This window comes from Somniosus microcephalus, chromosome 1, assembly GCF_052327205.1.
Source record: "Somniosus microcephalus isolate GS21.2 chromosome 1, FLI_Smic_1.0, whole genome shotgun sequence".
Taxonomy (NCBI): Eukaryota; Metazoa; Chordata; class Chondrichthyes; order Squaliformes; family Somniosidae; genus Somniosus; species Somniosus microcephalus.
The window spans coordinates 158,521,912-158,540,721 of record NC_140987.1 but is presented as its reverse complement, the minus strand read 5'-3'; the positions used below and the strand labels follow the sequence as shown (position 1 = coordinate 158,540,721).

General features: G+C 42.8%; 1 protein-coding gene across 5 annotated transcripts in view; it reads left to right on the top strand.

The window, feature by feature from the left end:
- The first annotated feature begins 1,631 nt into the window (after positions 1–1,631).
- dmxl1 (Dmx like 1) overlaps positions 1,632–18,810 on the top strand; it is a 228,418-nt gene continuing 211,239 nt past the window's right edge. For all 5 annotated transcript variants that reach the window (XM_085987007.1, XM_085986999.1, XM_085986990.1 and 2 more), the window contains exon 1: positions 1,632–1,980. In XM_085987007.1, the coding sequence (XP_085843133.1) occupies positions 1,894–1,980 (87 nt within the window). In that variant the 5' untranslated portion in view covers positions 1,632–1,893. The remainder of the gene's footprint in view (positions 1,981–18,810) is intronic.

Genomic DNA, 18,810 nt, shown 5'->3' with positions numbered 1-18,810 from the left:
ATTTTAACTGCTACTCACTCCAGACCCCAGTCCATTACTTCTCTCTTTTTTTTGGTCCCCCTCAAGTTCGTCTGTGCTTGTCTCCTCCCCTTCTTGTTGCCCAGTCATGTCTCCTTTCGTTTCTCCCCTCGAGTACTTCTACTACCCCGCCAAAAACCCAACCCTAGCCTAACCCATCATTACTCCTCTGCCTTCCTACTCTCCTGCCACCATTTCAGGCTTGAATTACCATTGGATAAACCCACAGCTACCCTGTGTGCATCTCAGCATTTTTGAAGGGCCTATTAAGGCCTCCACTGCTATCTCTTTATGAACAGCAACCCAAACTGCCCCATCCTCTTCTCTCACCGACCTTCCCGGCCAGCATCCCCATTGGTGGTCAAACTTGCCAATCTTCCTTCCGCCCCGCTCACCCCACCCACCACTGGATTCTGCCAGCGGACCAACAATCACTGCCCCTCTCAGCATGTCCCTCTAGAATGACTGTTCACTTGCAAACAAGACCCTTGCAATCCATGATATTACTGTTAATGAGTGCATTATCCTGGCTTTGATTGAAACTTGGCTCACAAGTGCCGACACCTTGCCGCTTACCGAAATTCTCATCTGGCTATATAATCCACCATCTACCCTGTCCAAACTGCCATAGTGGTTCTTATCACATAATCACACCTTAATCTCTCACCCTACTCCTTTGTTACTTTCTTCTCCTCCAAGCACCTCACCTTGTTCACTCCTCTCACCTCTCCTCGTTGTCTAGTGCCCCCCAAATCCCACACTAAGTTTCTCATCGAGCTATCCTCCCTCAACCTCTGTATTGAGTGACCTCATTCCAATCTTCATCTCAGCTCCATTTGCCTCTCTTCTCTGAATTTACCAACCTCCTGTCCTCTCTAAACCTCCCCCTCTATATAAACTCTCTGCCTACATTCAAGACAGTTCACAACTCATTGACTGTGAAGTGTTTCGGGACATCCTGAGATTGTGAAAGGCACTATATAAATGCAAGTTGTTGTAAATGCTTTGCTCTTTTTGGTGAGATTAAGTCTGGGCTGGTTCAGGTGATTTCAGCTGTGCCATCAGCAGGATGCTACACTTGGTCTCTGCAGCCTAGATTACTAGGAGAATACGGGCACTGCTCCGCAAAGTGGAGGTGTGTAAACATGAGGAGAGCACAGGCCCTGGCTAGGGTTTTTCTTTTACGCCGCCCCACAGCTGGGGGGAACTGTCACCACCCCATTACTGGTGTGTGATACTACACTAGGGTTGCCTGTTCTGGTTGGATATATCTACTGGAGGTTTTATCACATGCCCTCCCCACCCCCACCGCCTCCAACCGCCCGCCCCTCTGCTCCCGCCATTGGTCACCCAACATAACCATTGTCACAGCAAAGCCTTCTTCTGGACAGTGAACAGACTCTTGGTTACCCGAGTGGATGACTATCAGTAAAACAGACTTTACCCCTCCTTAATCTCCAATAGTTTTATAAATAATAAACAAAAGTGTTCAAAGAAAATGAAAACAAAACAGTTTTCAATCGCCTGCACGGCCCAGCGCCTGACGCTCTCCATCATTGGACGCAGTCTCCCATCTCCATGGTAACAGGCCAGTTCCAGTCCTGCGCGCGCTGCGCCAGCTCTCGCGAGAGTAGGATGTGTCAACAAGATGGCGACTGGACGTTACGAGCGGCGTCAGTGAGGAGCGGGCAGAAAGACAGCGGCCATCAGACACGTCAACAAGAACCGAGTGAGCGCAGGCCAAGTCTAGTCCAGGGGTGTCCCTCAGGACAGGTGTCGCCGTTGCTGGCCTGAGATGAGCCGAGGGGTCGGGAGGGTGATCGGCCGCTTCTCGCATCTTGTATTATTGGCCGGGGAACCAGAGGCGAACATAAGATGAATCTCCACCAGGTGTTGACCGGCGCCGTCAATCCCGGGGACAGCTGCTTCTCGGTGGGCAACGTCGGCGATGAACCGTTCACGGTGAGTGTGCGGGCCGGCGGGGGCGGGTGTGTGTAAGCAGTCGGAGCAGCCTGTGTGTGTGTGTGTGTGTGTGTGTTCGTGTTCGTCCAGCGGGGAGAGTCCCGCGAGCTGCGCGCGCCGCTGTCGCTGTGTACGGCCCCCGGCTCCCATACACGGGAGTGTACGTCCTCGCCACAAAATGCACAAGAACCTGTCGAGTGCACGGGCAGACTAGACGTGCATCAGGATACTCATTTCTTCAAACCGACGCACTTTTGTGTAGAGCCATCTCCTTTGGGAGATGAGTCTCTTGTTCGAGGTTAATCATCTACCTGTTGAAGCTAGCATGTTTAGTCTGTATGTATTTAACTGGTTCTGTCAGTCTCGCTTTGTAAATGTCTTGTTCTGTCAGTGGAATTCCTGCATGAGAATAGCTGGGTGGCGTTCGTTGAGTCATTTAAATTATAGGTAAATGTAACCAAGTAATTCCCTCACGAATGGCTTAGTTTTAATTTATTAAATTTGCTGCTAAGTGTGTTACTGAATCATACAGACTAGAAGGTCCCAGGTTCAATTCATGATCTGTACTAAGTTAGTTGATCTCAGTTGGGTGGCAGTAGGGAGACTGCAATAAGAAAGAGCATGTCTGTGCTGGAGACCAGGTCTACCAGGGTTCCCATTCCAGATTGTTCCACAGGAACCCATGATGAAAATTACACATGTGGATGTCAGGTAAAGACCAGATGGGGCTAACTTGTGATGGCACCCTTGGTCAATAACCTACTGTCGCATAGTGGTCATTTAGATCAGTGGTTCTCAATCTTTTTTGGTTGAAACCCTCCACTGTCTCTAAATTGTCAGACTGCTTGTCAAACATCCAGTATTAAGCAGAAATTTTCTCCAACTAAATATTGGGAAGACCATAGCCATTGTCTTCGGTCCCTGCCACAAACTCCGTTCCCTAGCCACCAACTCCATCCCTCTTGCAAAATCAAAATGCTGTGAATGCTGAAAATCTGAAATAAAAAGCAAAAATGCTGGAAATACTCAGCAGGTCAGGCAGCATCTGTGGAGAGAGAAACAGATTTAACGTTTCAGGTCGATAACCTTTCATCAGAACTCCTGATGAAAGGTCACCGACCTGAAACGTTAACTCTTGTTTCTCTCTCCACAAATGCTGTTTCTCTCTCCACAAATGCTGCCTGACCTGCTGAGTATTTCCAGCATTTTCTGACTTCATCCCCCTCTCTGGCAACTGTCTGAGGCTGAACCAGATTGTTCACAACCTTGGTGTCATATTTGACCTCAAGATGAGCTTCCGACCACACATCTGTGCCATCACTAAGACCGCCTATTTCCACCTCCATAACTTCGCCCGACTCTGCCCCGCTTCAGCTCATCTGCTGCTGGAACCCTCATCCGTGCCTTTGTTACCTCTAGACTTGACTGTTGGGTTTACAGAGTATGTATGTGAACGCATGCAGCGTAGTGAACAAGTTAAGTGAGCTGCAGGCACAAATAGCCACATGGGAATATGATGTTGTGGCAATAACTGAGACCTGGCTCAAAAAAGGGCAGGATTGAGTATTACATTTTCCTGGTTATATAATGTGAAGGAAAGATAGGAGGAGATGTGGCAGTATTGGTTAAGGAGAATGTTAGTGCTGGAGAGGGAGGATGTCCTGGAGGGGTCAAGGACAGAATCTATATGGCTAGAGTTAAGAAATAAGAGGTGCCATTACACTACTAGGTGTATTCTATAGACCACCAAATAGTGGGAAAGATACAGAGGAGCAAATTTGAAGAGAAATTGCAGAGGTGCAAGAACTATAGAGTAGCAATAATTGGGGACTTCAACTATCCTAATATAGACTGGGATTGTAATAGTGTAAAGGGCAGAGAAGGGGAAGAATTTCTGAAGTGTGTTCAGGAGAACTTTCTTGATCAGTATGTTTCCGGCCTGACGAGGGAGGAGGCATTGCTGGATCTGATTCTGGGGAATGAGGTAGGTCAAGTGGAGCAAGTGTCAGTAGGTGAACATTTAGGGAACAGTGATCATAATATCATAGGGTTTAGATTAGCTATGGAAAAGGGAGCAATCTAGAGTAAAAATGTTTAACTGGGGGAAGGCCAATTTCAGTGGGATGATAACGGATCTGGCCCGGGTAAACTGGAATCCAAGATTGGCAGGCAAAACTGTAATTGAACAATGGGCTGCCTTTAAAGAGGAAATAGTTCAGGTACAGTTGAGGTACATTCCCACGAGGGGGAAAGGCAGGGCAACTGAAGTCAGGGCTCCCGGGATGACGAAACAGATAGAGAATATGATGGAGAAAAAGAGCGCGTATGACTGATGTCAGGTTGCAAAGAGAGAGAGAAATGGCAGCCAACATAAAAAGTAATCCAGAAGTCTTCTATCTATCTATCTATAGACATATATAAATAGTAAGAGGAGGGGTGGGGCTGATTAGGGACCAAAAAGGAGACCTATGCATGGAGGCAGAGGGTATGGCTGAGGTACTAAATGAGCACTTTGCATCTGTCTTCACCAAGGAAGGAGGAGGTAGTGGAGGCACTTGATAGGATAAAAATTGATAGAGGTATTAGAAAGGCTGGCTATACTTAAAGTAGATAAATCACGAGGAGCAGATGCAAGGGTGCTGAGGGAATTGCGGGTGGAAATCACGGAGGTACTGGCCATAATATTCCAATCCTCCATAGATACGGGGGTGGTGCCAGAGAACTGGAGAATTGCAATTGTTACGCCATTGTTCAAAAAAGGGTGTACAGATACACCCAGCAACTTCAGGCCAGTCAGTTTAACCTCTGTAGTGGGGAAGCTTTTAGAAACAGTAATCTGGGACAAAATTAACAGTCACTTGGATAGGTGTGGATTAATTAAGGAAAGCTAGCACGGATTTGTTAAAGGCAAATCGTGTTTAACCAACTTGATCGATTTTTCTTGATGAAGTAACAGAGAGGGTTGATGAGGGTAATGCGGTTGACGTAGTGTACATGGATTTCCAAAAGGCGTTTGACAAAGTGCCTCACAGCGCCAGAGACCCGGGTTCGAATCCGGCCTCGGGCGACTGTCTGTGTGGAGTTTGCACATTCTCCCCGTGTTTGCGTGGGTTTTCTCCGAGTGCTCCGGTTTCCTCCCACAGTCCAAAGATGTGCGGGTTAGGTTGATTGGCTATGATAAATTGACCCTTAGTGTTAGGGGGATTAAATACGTGGGGTTACAAGGATAGGGTGGGATATGTGTTGGTGTAGGGGTTATGGGGATCGGGTGGGATATGTGTCGGTGCAGGCTCGATGGGCCGAAATGGCCTCTATCTGCACTGTGGGGTTTCTGTGATTTCTGTGATAATAGTTGAAGCCCATAGAATAAAAGGGACGGTGGCAGTATGGATACAAAATTGGCTAAGTGACAGGAAACATAGAGTAGTGGTGAACGGTTGTTTTTCAGACTGGAGGAAGGTATACAGTGGTGTTCCTCGGTCGGTTCAAGGACCACTGCTTTTCTTGATGTATTAATGACTTGGACGTGGGTGTACAGGGCACATTTCAAAATTTGCAGATGACACCAAGCTTGGAAGTATAGTGAACAGTGAGGAGGAGAGTGATAGACTTCAGGAAGACATAGACAGGCTGGTGAAATGGGCAGACACGTGGCAGATGAAATTTAACGCAGCAAAGTGTGAAGTGATACATTTTGGTAGAAAGAATAGGGAGAGGACATATAAACTAAATGGTACAATCCTAAAGGGGGTGCACGAACAGAAAGACCTGGTGGTATGTGCACAAATCATTGAAGGTGGCAGGGCAGATTGAGAAAGCAGTTAAAAAGCTTAAGGGATCCTGGGCTTCATAAATAGAGGTATAGAGTACAAAAGTGTGGAAATTATGATGAACCTGTATAAAACACTGGTTTGGCCCCAACTGGAGTACTGTGTCCAAATCTGGGCACCACATTTTAGGAAGGATGTGAAGGCCTTGGAGAAGGTGCAGAAAAGATTTATGAGAATTATTCCAGGAATGAGGGACTTCAGTTACGTGGATAGTCTGGAGAAACTGGGGTTGTTCACCTTAGAGCAGAGAAGATTTGATAGAGATATTCAAAATCATGAGGGATCTGGACAGAGTAGATAGAGAGAAACTGTTCCTATTGGCAAAAGGGTCAAGAACCAGAGGACACAGATTTAAGGTGATTGGCAAAAGAACCAAAGGCGACATTAAAACTTTTTTACGCAGCAAGTGATTAAGATCTGGAATGCACTTCCTGAAAGGGTGGTGGAGGCAGACTCAATCTTATCTTTCAAAAGGGAGTTGGATAAGTATCTGAAGGAAAAACATTTGTTGGGCTACGGGGAAAGGGCAGGGAGTGGGACTAGCTGAGGTGCTCTTGCAGAGAGCCGTCACAGGCTCGACAGGCCGAATGGTTACAGCACGGAAGGCGACCATTCTATAATTCTATTCCAATGTACTCCTGACCAGCCTCCCATGTGCTACCCTCTAAACTTGATGTCATCCTGCGGTCTGCTGTCCGTGTCCTAACTCGCACCAAGTCCCGTTCACCCATCACCCTTGTGCTCGCTGGCCTACATTAAGCAACGTCTCGATTTAAAAATTCTCATCCTTGTTTTCAAATCCCTCTATGGCCTTGCCCCTCCCTATCTCTGTAATCTCCTCCAGCCCTACAACCCGCCGAGATATCCCACAGGTGGCCGTAACTGCTACCTCAGCTAAGTGGCTGTTTTTCATTTGTGAATTGGACAATGAATGTCGAGTGGCTGTTTGGATGGCATTACAGTCTACACTGTTCCCCTCTTCAACTATTAACAACATACACTTTCTAGCAAGAATCAGTGGATCATTATTGGAAACCCTAGTTCTGATGAAAGGATACATTTGAAATTGTGATTTATTTTTATGTTTGCACTGTTGCTGTGGAAGCTCCTCCACAATGTAAGTGGGGAAGTTCATGGTGTGAGGGCTCCAGGATATTATGTGATTACTTGAAGCAGTTCTTCAATGGGAAGGGGAAACAAATTACCTTTTGTTAGGTCTGACCCTTATCATTCTTTGAATATAGATTAAACCTTGCACAAAGCTTTCTTCTGATCTGTCTTTCAGTTATCTATGAATCATAGACTCATGATCTGGCACAAACATGCTCCTTTTTTATTGTCCAACTTTCTTGCTGCATTGATTCAGCCTCTTCTGCTGTAGCCTCCATTGAAAGTAATTGGTGTGTGCTTTCTCTAATGTCATCCCACATGGTATGGCAACATGGATGGTGTTCATACATTTGTATATAGCGATTGAACTGCATCCAAAAAATGAAGGTGGTTATATCAAAACAAGTTAACAATTGCATTTCTAACAATATAATTCATTTAATGGCGGTTTGGCAGGTCTATCATGAAGTGTTGCAACTGGTTTTAAGATAGTATAACCTGTTCTGTTTCAGATGAAATGGTAATTTTGCTACAAGGACACATGTATTCATTACGTTGGTGAATGGAATTCTGGAATTTAGCTATTTGATGGATACGGTCATTATGTAAGACTAACCAGTTCCTCACTTATATTGGTGATTAGTCTGAAATTGGAACCTTAACTCTGCTGTAAGCTCTGCATTAAAATTGGTTTCCCAAGTTTACATTGTACTTTGTAATCTGTGTTTTGTAATCTGGAAATGTGACCTATGCAGAATGGAGAATTTAAAATGATGCATTACTGGGATACATATCTCCAATCAAAGTTGATTTCCTGGCAACCAACCCATCTTGCACTCTGGTTATTTTTACCATGGCTGCAGTGTGTACCCTCTACAAGATGCACTGCAGCAACTCGCCAAAGCTTCTTCGACATCACCTCCTAAACCCGCAATCTCTACCACCAAGAAGGACAAAGGCACCAGGTGCATGGGAACACCATCACCTCCAAGTTCCCCTCCAAGTCACACACCATCCTGACTTGGAAATATATCGCCATTCCTTCCATTGTCACTGGGTTAAAATCCTGGAACTCCCTCCCTAACAACACTGGGAGTACCTTCACTACACGGACTGCAGCGTTTAAGGCGGCGGCTCACCACCACCTTCTCTAGGGCAATTTAGAAATGGGTGATAAAAGCTGGCCTTGCCAGCGACGCCCACACTGTGTGAATGAATAAAAAAAATTGAGGTGGAAATTGTTGAGAAAATGAAACAAAAAAGTGTGTGGTTGCTAGATGTGTTAGTAATCAAGAACTTGTCCGTCCTGTTGCCATTAGCGATGTATTGATGTCACAGTGGAAAAGCAGTCAAAAACTTAGTTAGCTGCTTAATATGGAATGGAAGGCAATTGGTTTACTAAGAGTTTTTAGCACATGCTTGAGGATATCAGTTGTTTGTGCAAGTATTTCATATTTGGCCTCACAAAAGTTATTCTGTTTTTGTATGGAAATACCTGGCGAATGCTTCTGAAAATGTTTTAATGTAAGACTAATTTGACTCAAATGTTGTGATTGTTTCAATTACATGAGAGTTGTGTTTGACTGCAGCAGCTAGCAAGGTGAGTAGCAAAACTAAATTCTCACAGGAAACCTTGTTGAGTAGCTGACATCATTGAGGCTATCCATAGAAAAGTCACATTTCTTACTTTGACATTAATTACTATATCTGCCAATGCAGCTTTTTTGGGATATGTCTAAGAAGGAGATTTTTCAGCTTTTTGGTAATACGCAGAAAACATGTATTGATGAATATAGGTGCTAATACAGTATCGATTCTATCTGAAATAGACATGGGATTGCAGCATGTCAGCGGGGTTCTGCATCAGCTTGGAATACTACCACAGCACTTTTCAATCTTGTAATGAAATATATAATAAGCTCTGAAATTTAATGATCACGTGATAGTGGTCAAATACAAACGCATTTCATGTGTGCTGGTGATGTAACACTCGTGCTAGATGAACCGAGAACATCTTTTTTGATTGTTGAGGAACCAATAAAGCTAAGGACAGTAATGCAGGACACCAATAAGGTTGAGAAGAATAAAAGGGAAGGCTAGATGAATCAAGAAATTATTAAGTGTTGCAATGGTTGGGTTTTAAAAGCCTGAAAAGTGTAAAAGAAAGAAATGACTGAGGGCAGTGAGGAGTTTCATAGTTTTGGTGTGGAGATGCCGGAGTTGGACTGGGGTGGACAAATGTAAGAAGTCACACAACACCAGGTTATAGTCCAACAGCTTTATTTGAAATCACAAGCTTTCGGAGCGCTGCTCCTTCGTCAGGTGCTCACCTGTTGCCAGGGAGAGGGATGGAGTTGGTGACTAGGGAACGTAGTTTGTGGTGGGGACCACAGACAGTGGCTTCTGTCTTAATATTTAGTTGGAGGAAGTGTCTGCTCATCCATTACTAGATGTCAGACAAGCAGTGTGACAAATCAGACAGTGGAGAGTTTGAGAGGTGGGGGTGAGGTAGAGCTTGGTGTCATTGGCGTACATGTAGAACCTGACGTGTGTTTGGGTGATTTCGCTGAGGGCCAGCATGTAGGTGAGAAATAGGAAGGGGCGAAGGATCGATCCATGGGGGGGAGACCAGAGGTAACGGTGCGGGAGCAGGATGGGAAGCTGCTGCAGGTGATTCTCTGGCTACGACTGAATAGATAAGAATGGATCCAAGTAAGAACAGTCCCACCCAGCTGAACAATGGAGGAGAGGCGTTGGAGGAGGCTGATGTGGCCAACTGTGTCGAAGGCTGCAGACAGGTCGAGAAGGATGAGGAAGGATTGTTTACCACGGTCACAGTCGTATAGGATGTCATTTGTGACTTTGATGAGGTTTGTTTCAGTACTGGCAGGGGTATAAACTTGAATAGAGGGATTCAAACATGGAGTTGCAGCAAAGGTGGGCATGGATTTGGAAGGTGACAACACATTGAATGACTTTGGAGAGAAAAGGAAGGTTGCAAGGACAGGGGATCACGGGTGAGTTTCTTTTAAGAAGGGGCGATGAATGCAGATATAGTTTCCTCAGTCTGGAAAAAGAAAACCGGGTACAAAAACTTGGGGTTATTTCTCATTGTTACGTCTTGAGCTGACTGAGTATCCAGTGAATTAGTATGAGTTGACCTTCAGAAACACTGAAGATCCTTGCATTGTTGCAGTAGGAGCACTTATTTAGGTCATCCGACTTTCTGGCTGCAGCTTACTTAGGGTACGTAAAAAAGTCTTCAGCCTTTTTTTTCATATCTTCCAGTTTATTAAGTTATAATTATTTTGATTTAGATAGGTTCAGGTTCCCTGCAAACAATTGATCTCACTAAACCAGTTCTAACCTATTGTTTAGAAATGGAATACAGCTACATATGTTCTGTTTGGGAAAGTATTATTGACAACATTCATTGTTGTTGGTACTATTTGTTACAACAGTAAATGGGTGTAGTAATTGTTACTGTCCTTGTGGAACTGGTATCAACATTTAAATTTTATCTGCCATTTTGGATACACAATGCTTATTCAGAGTACTCCCCGTGACTCAATTATTTAAAAAAAGCCAAACCTTTTTCATTTTTTCTTCTCCCCTGAACATGGTGACTTCAGCTATGGCATGCCTCTATAGGATTGGCAGTACACCAATATCTCACAAGAGACCACTCTCCATACATGAACCCGGATAATAACTGTAGAAGACTTTTTTTTTAGAGGCATCACAGCCAGGCTTGGTCCTTTTCTCGCCCGTTGTCTACGCATTTTCCAGCAGTGGTCTCTGTCTCCCTGTCAAATCTTAACCTTAACAGAAACATGTTAGGTTGCCAGATACTCAGCCATTTCATGGCTCACTTTCAGGAAGGCAGCTGGAGTGGTTCATTTGGAGGCAGTGAGGCTCATTTGGATAAGCCTGAAAGACTATCTGGAACTATTTGACCCTAGAAAACATGCTACCAGCTGGATACTCTAAAGCAGGTGGATTCAGACCACTTTTTGTTTGATTCACGCTGCTAGAAAATTACCAATTTGACACCATCTCAAGAAGAAAGAGTTGTATTTATATAGCGCCTTTCATGACCACTGGACGTCTCAAAGCGCTTTACAGCCAATTAAGTACTTTTGAAGTGGAATCACTGTAGTAATGTTGTACTCAACATAGTTGTACTGTTCAACTTAGTTTACTGTGAAAAGTACTTTACACCAGTGCAAGACATGCAGTGTAACTGCCCCATCACAATACTGGCAAAATGCAACATTTTTTGCCAAACATTTGCTTATTCAAGATATTTGTGCACCACGTTTAGTGCTTTCTACCCCATTTAAATGACATTTAATTGTGTTCTGTTGTTTCTAAATTAAATTGATCATACATAGTTTATGATGCTTGTCCTTCATAATGAGACAATCTGAATCAGCTTGCTTTCAAGTATATCAGCTTATATATTTGATATAGCTTGGATAGTGCAAGAGCACAGAAAATCATTGGAGAGTTTGCATTTCATTGTCTACCCAGGTAGGATTGCTGCTTTTAAAATCAGCAGTTAAGTATGCCCGTGCGCACACGTGCGCCTATGGGCATGCTTTACCAGGGCAACAGAGTAAACGTGCAATTTTTACAATGTTTGTTTAATTTAATACATCTGATATGAAATCAAATTATGCATTAGGATATATCCGCCAAAATATAAATTGTCAGCTGCTGGCTGCAGTGCAAAACAAATGAGCTTAGGTATGTAAAAATGACATGGCTTTTCATTAGAACCTCTGCTATAGAATTGATATGGAAATAGAGTCGACATTGTCTGGTAGAGTAAAGCATCTATCTATGAGGAATAATTCTTATGCGGTTGTACACTTCACATTAGTAATTGTGTAAATTCACTTTTGTATACCCCTGCCAACACAGTGCAGGGTAGTTTTAGAAGAATGAGAATGAAACATGTGGTAGAAAAATGGTTATTGGCTCCTTTTTATAAAGGTAGTGAAGCAATTTTACCATAACTTGCTTGTAGGACCCCAAATTGTGATTCGACCGGGTTATTTGACCATGATGGGCATCATAGCTGGGATCAGCAAATTTGACAGTGAAGCATTATTATTGTGTTACTATGGACTTATCCTTCAGTTCCCATATGAAAAGATTTTTTAGCATCACAATTTTTCTAACCTTGTAAGAATACACAACATAAATATTAGAGCTACTGTAGCACAATATTTTTAGATGGCATCTATACTCTGCCTGCAGTGCTTTGGTTGCAATATTTGAAATCTTGAATAACGAATCTTTTTAATAGTAGATGTTTAAAATACCTGTAGTTATAAATGCATTATAGTATGTAATGATTTAATGCAATCAATATAGAGTAAATGATATCTGGTTTATTGAAATAGGCTGGAGCAAAGAAGAGTTCATGTGAGTGTAATTCATTTCACATGATGTTTAATGTTTGGGAGTTACTGGAAATATGCTTACATTTGAAACTTGGCTTTCTATCATGTTATATTTACCTTTTATTAGAAGTTCTGGTATAAAGACAATTTTTAAGTCATTTTGGAGTTAAAAATTGTACACTGTCATACTGGATTAAATCTAGGGAGAGCGAGAATGCTGTATTAGGAGCATAGTATTTTGTAAAATTAAACTTGCTACAGCTGGAACCTCCTGGCAAGGGGTAGTCTGTAGCATCAGCTGGAAATTATGAATGTGTTGATACAAAATGGAGAAAAGACTAGGTGAGGGATGATGGCTCGTATCAAGTGTTGTATGCAGAGTCAGGGTGATGGTTGACACCAGCTTACAGTTGGGAAAATTAAGTTATCCTCCTTTTTATGAAGAAGGATATCCTCTGAAACACATAGTAAGAAAGCAACCCAAGAACATTTTTTACCTGCAGCATGGAAAAGTCAAAATAAGTATTTTTGTGATAGGAATCTACTTCAAACGTTGATCCTTCTCAAAAGGGTGAGGTTGAACTGGTCCTTGCCAGTATGCTCCCCCTTTGTCAAAACAGAGTGGGATCTCCATTTTACCAAAGTGTGCTCATACATGCAAGTGACAAGGCGTTACGCAGTTATCCAAAACATCCAACTCCTGTTTATCATGCAAAAAACACGACATTTCATGAAGCTAGTAGATCTCCCCAGTACAAAAGCAAAATACTGCAGATGAAATAAAAACAGAAAATGCTGGAAATACTCAGCAGGTCAGATAGCATCTGTGGTGACGGAAACAGACTTAATATTTCAGGTCGATGACCTTGCATCAGAACTGGAAAAAGATCGAGATGTACCAGCTTTTAAGCAAGTACAGAGGCAGGGAAAGGTCATCGGCCTGAAACGTTAACTCTGTTTCTCTTCAGATGCTGCCTGACCGGCTGAGTATTTCCAGCACTTTCTGTTTCTATTTTAGATCATCCCTAGTGTTATTTACTGATTAGAAGGTTTTATAACTGGATTGGTATGCCACATAATAACAGTTACACATTTCAGCACTGGGACGGGTGTTCACGGTCTGGTAATGTTGTACTGTAGTCTTGGCATATAGCAGTATTTTGAAGGGGGTCTGAGAGCACTTGGAGGTGGGGCGGTCCCAGAGTTCTGGAAACACTGAAGAGAGCGCTTTGAGGATCAGTGGGTAGGGTCTGGGATCACTGGGAAAGGGATGCAGGAGACTGAATAATTTAGAATCAGGAAAAAAATATGGTGGTTACTATGGGGAGAGTTTGTGGGGGGAATGGAAAAGTTAGACTGAGAAACTGAAAGCATGGTTGAAGAGCAGGGTTTTGCAAACAGTAAAGGAGGAAATTGAGTAGAATGTTCCAGAGGGCAGGAGTGTAGTGGCTAAATGAGCGACAACCAATGCTGGAATGAATGGTGAGAAGTCTGATAGTGGATTAAGAGATACATTCAGGAATGTAAGGCAAAAGAAGACCACTAAGAGAAGTTGATGTGAGGCCATTTTGTACATTTTCCATCTCTCTCTCTTTTTCCCCCCCCCCCCCCCCCCTCTGATGGGTGTTCATGCTGGCTCGTCCTACTCTGGAATTTCTTCCCTAAACCCTTTCACATCCCCTTTAAGGGCCTCTTTGGACAAGCTTTTGGTCATCTCTAAATTTTCCTTTGGCTTGGTGTCTGTTTTCTTTGCGTCTCTGAAGTTTTTCTTTTATTGTCAACCAATAAATTCAAGTTGTTGATGTATTACATAGGATATACGGCACAGAAACAGGCCATTCAACCCAACCAATCCATTCTGGCGTTTATGCTCCACACGAGCGTCCTCCCGTCTATCCTCATCTAAATCTATCAGCATAACCCTCTATTCCCTCTTCCCTCATATGCTTATCTAGCCTCCCCTTAAATACATCTATACTATTCGCTTCAACCACTCCCTGTGGTAGTGAGTTCCACATTCTCACCACTCTCTGGGTAAAGAAGTTTCTTCTGAATTCCCTATTGTGTTTCTTGGTGACTATCTTATATTGATGGCCTCTAGTTATGCTCTTCCCCAAAAGTGGAAATATTCTCTCTGTATCCACTCTATCAAAATTCTTCATAATTTTAAAGACCTCCATTAGGTCACCCTCAGCCTTTTTTCAAGAGAAAAGAGACCCAGCCTGTTCACCCTTTCCTGATATGTATACCCTCGCATTTCTGGTATCATCCTTGTAAATCTTCTCTGCACCCTCTCCAGTGCCTCTATATCCTTTTTATAATATGGCGACCAGAACTGTCTAACCAAGGTTCATTACAGGTTTAGCATAACTTCCTTACTTTTCAATTCTATACCTCTAGAAATAAACTTGCTTGTTTTTTTTATGTCCTTGCTAAACTGTGTCGCAACTTTTAGTGATTTGTGTATCTGTACTCCAAGACCCCTTTGTTCCTCTACCCCACCTAGACTCTCACCCTCCAAGTGATGTGACCTCCCTATTCTTCCTACCAAAATGTAATGGCCCGTATTTTCCGATCCCTATGAGTGTGTACGAGGTGTGCACACACCCGTAGGGACCTCACAAATGCCGGTTTCAGGCATGCAAAGCCTCTTGACAAATCGCACGCCTGCCCTAGAGAAGGGCCTCTGAGGGTGGAGAGTTCCACTTTCTGCAGAACCTCCGCCCGCTGAAAACCCTTAAAAATCTTACGCCTGGTAAAAGCAGGCCAGCATAAGAGTTTAAAAAAAGTTTTAAAAAAAATGTTTTTCACTCATATTTATCATTTTAAAATACTTTGAAAAAAGTTAAGTTTATTTATAGCCCCGTTTATATAAAAAAAAAAGTTTCAAAAATTAAATTTGTTTAAAATTTTAACTATTTTAACTAATTTTAAATTTAAAAAAAAATCATATTTTTAATGTTTTGATGTCTTTTTGGAGTGATCTCCATTCATACTTTTGACAGGTCTAAGCTGTCAAAAGTATGAAGGGAGATTCCCTTCTCCCATTGGCTCCCCATGGCCCACGTAACCCCAGGGATGCTTGCGAACCGCAAGTGCCCCTGGGTTACGTGGGCCCTGTGCATTTTGTCATGGAGAGGCCCAGGATTGGAAATGGCCGGACCTCTGGTGCCCTCTGGTAAGGGCATAGATTTTTTTTTCCAGATTGGAGGCCTCCGTATGCAGGAAGCCTCCGATCGGAAAATACAGGCCATTACTTCACATTTATCTGTGTTGAACTTCATTTGCCAATTATATGCCCATTCTGCAAGTTTATTAATGTCCTCCTGTAACTTGTTGCAGTCCCCCTCAGTATTGACTATTTCCGCCCCCCCCCCCCCAATTTGGTGTCATCCGCAAATTTAGAAATTGTGTTTTTGATCCCGAAGTCTAAATCGTTAATGTAAATTGTGAACAGCAGTGGTCCCAGCACTGATCCTTGTGGAACATCACTACCCACCTTCTGCCACTGTGAATAGCTACCCTTTAGTCCTCTCTGCTTTCTGTCCTGAAGCCAGCCAGCAATCCATTCTGCTACTTGTCCCCTGACTTCACATTCTCTGACCTTGTTCATCAGTCTATTATGAGGTACCTTATCGAAGGCCTTTTGGAAAATCCTGATAAATTACATCTACTGCATTACCATTGTCCACTCTCTCGCTTACCTCTTCAAAAAATTCATTAAGGTTGGTCCAGCAAGACTTTCCCTTTTGAAATCCATGCTGACTATTCATTATTATTTTTTGGTTTCAAGATGTTCTTTTTTCTCCTTTAGTAGGGATTCCATTATTTTTGCTACCACTGATAAGCTGACTGGTCTATACTTCCCTGGACATGTTCTGTCTCCCTTAAATATCGGTATTACATTCACTATCCGCCAGCCCTCTGGCACTACACCTTTTTCTAACAAATTATTAAATATGCCTAGTAATGCCTCTGCTATCTCGTCCCTAGATTTCTTTTAAAATACGTGGATGCAATCCATCTGGACCAGGGGTTTTTATCCTCTGAGTTTGATTAGTTTTTATTTAATATATCCCCTTTTTTTAATTTTAAGTCCACTTATCTCATTACTAATCTCATCATCCAATGTCATGTCCACCTGTTCCATCTCCCTGGTAAATACTGAAGCAAAATAATTATTTAATATCTCTGCCATCTCTCTATCGTTACCTGTGGTATTATCCTGACTATCCCTTAATGGCCCTTTTTTTTTTACTGATATGCCTATAAAATATTTTACTATTTTGTTTTATGTTCCTTGATAATTTAATTTCATAGTTCCTCTTTGCTTCCCTAATTTTTTTTTAACTTCTATCCTAATCTTTTTGTATTTTCTCATTATGCACTCCCCTGCTGTCTATGTACTTAATGTATGCCTCTTTCCTTACCCTCAATTGTTCCCTTTATGGCTTTATTCATCCATGGCGTCTCATTATTGTTTAGTTTGTTCTTTTCTTTTAGCGGAATATATTTTTCCTGCACTCTGTTGAGCACCGTTTGAAATGTTTCCCATTGCTGTTTTACATCGTTGTTTGCCAATATTATTGCCCATTTTGACCCCCAAGTTCTATTCTCAGCCCCTCAATCAGCTTTTCTCCAGTGTATTAACCTGGTTTTTGTCATACTTATAGCCTTCTCAATTATCAACTTAAACCGTATTATATTATGGTCACTATTGCCTATATGTTCCCATACTTTTACTTCTCTTATCTGCTCTGGTTCATTCCCCATTACTAGATCCAAGTGCAAATCCTCCCCCCTTGGGCTTTTTACATATTGGGTTAGAAAGGAGTCATGTACACATTGTAGGAACTCCATTCCCTTATCCCCTTTACTTGCCTCTTCTTCCCAATTAATATTGGGGTAGTTGAAATCCCCCATGATGATTATTCTATGTTTTTTACTCATTTCCCTAATTTGTCTGCATATTTCTTCCTCCACCTCCCTTCCACTATTAGGTGGCCTGTAGACTACGCCTATTCGTGTGATTGATCCTTTATCTCTATCCATATGGATTCTATTTTTGTCTTGCTGATATCTGCGTCACTTTTTTCTACTGTCATTATGTTAGCGCTAATAAGTACAGCTACTCCACCTCCCCTTTTTCCCTCCCTATCTTTTCTAAATATGTTATACCCTGCAATGGGATCGGTCCTTGGACCCCAGCTATTCACAATATATATTAATGATCTAGACAAGGGAACTAGATGTAATATCTCCAAATTTGCAGACAACACAAAGCTGGGTGGGCGTGTGTGCTGCGAGGAGGATGCCGAGAAACTACAGGATGATTTGGACAGGTTGGGTGATTGGGCAAAAGCATGGCAGATGCAATATAACGTGGATAAATGTGAGGTTATCCACTTTGGTGGCAAAAACAGGAAGGCAGATTATTATCTGAATGGCAATAGATTGGGAGAAGGGGAAGTGCAACGAGACCTGGGTGTCCTTGTGCACCAGTCGCTGAAGGTAAGCATGTAGGTACAGCAGGCGGTTAAGAAGGCAAATGGTATGTTGGCCTTCGTAGCGAGAGGGTTTGAGTACAGGAACAAGGATGTCTTGCTGCAGTTGCACAGGGCCTTGGTGAGACCACACCTTGAGTATTGTGTGCAGTTTTGGTCACCTTATCTGAGGAAGGATGTTCTTGCCATGGAAGGAGTTCAGCGAAGATTCACCAGGCTGGTACCTGGGATGGCAGGAATGAGGTATGAGGAGAGATTGAGTCGATTGGACTTGTACAATATTTAGGAAGGATCGGCAAAAAGGTAGGGGAGGTGGGGTAGCATTGCTGGTAAAGGAGGGGATTAATGCAATGGAAAGGAAGGATATTAACTCGGATGAAACGGAATCTGTATGGGTAGAAATGAGAAATAGCAAGGGGAGGAAAACGTTAGTGGGTGTGATATATAGGCCTCCAAATAGTAATATGGAGGTGAGGGAAGGCATAAAAAGGGAAATTAGAGAAGCGTGCGATAAGAGCACAGCTGTCATCATGGGTGACTTTAATTTACATATTGATTGGACTACCCAAATTAGTAAAAATTCTGAGGAGGAGGAATTCCTGGAATGTTTTCGGGACGGTTATCTGGACCAATATGTCGAGGAGCCGACTCGAGATCAGGCCATTTTAGACTGGGTATTGTGCAATGAGAAGGGACTTATCAGCAATCTTCTTGTACGAGGCCCCTTGGGTCAGAGCGATCATAATATGATCGAGCTCTCAGTCGAGATGGAGAGTGAGGAAATTGAATCAGAGACTAAGGTCCAGAACTTAAATAAAGGGAATTACGAGGGTATGAGACGGGAATTGGGTAAGATTGATTGGGTGGTGTTTCTGGGGGGATTGACAGTGGATAGACAATGGCAAGCATTCAAAGATAGAATGGAAGAATTCCAGAACATGTTTATACCGGTTTGGCATAAAAATAAACCTAAAA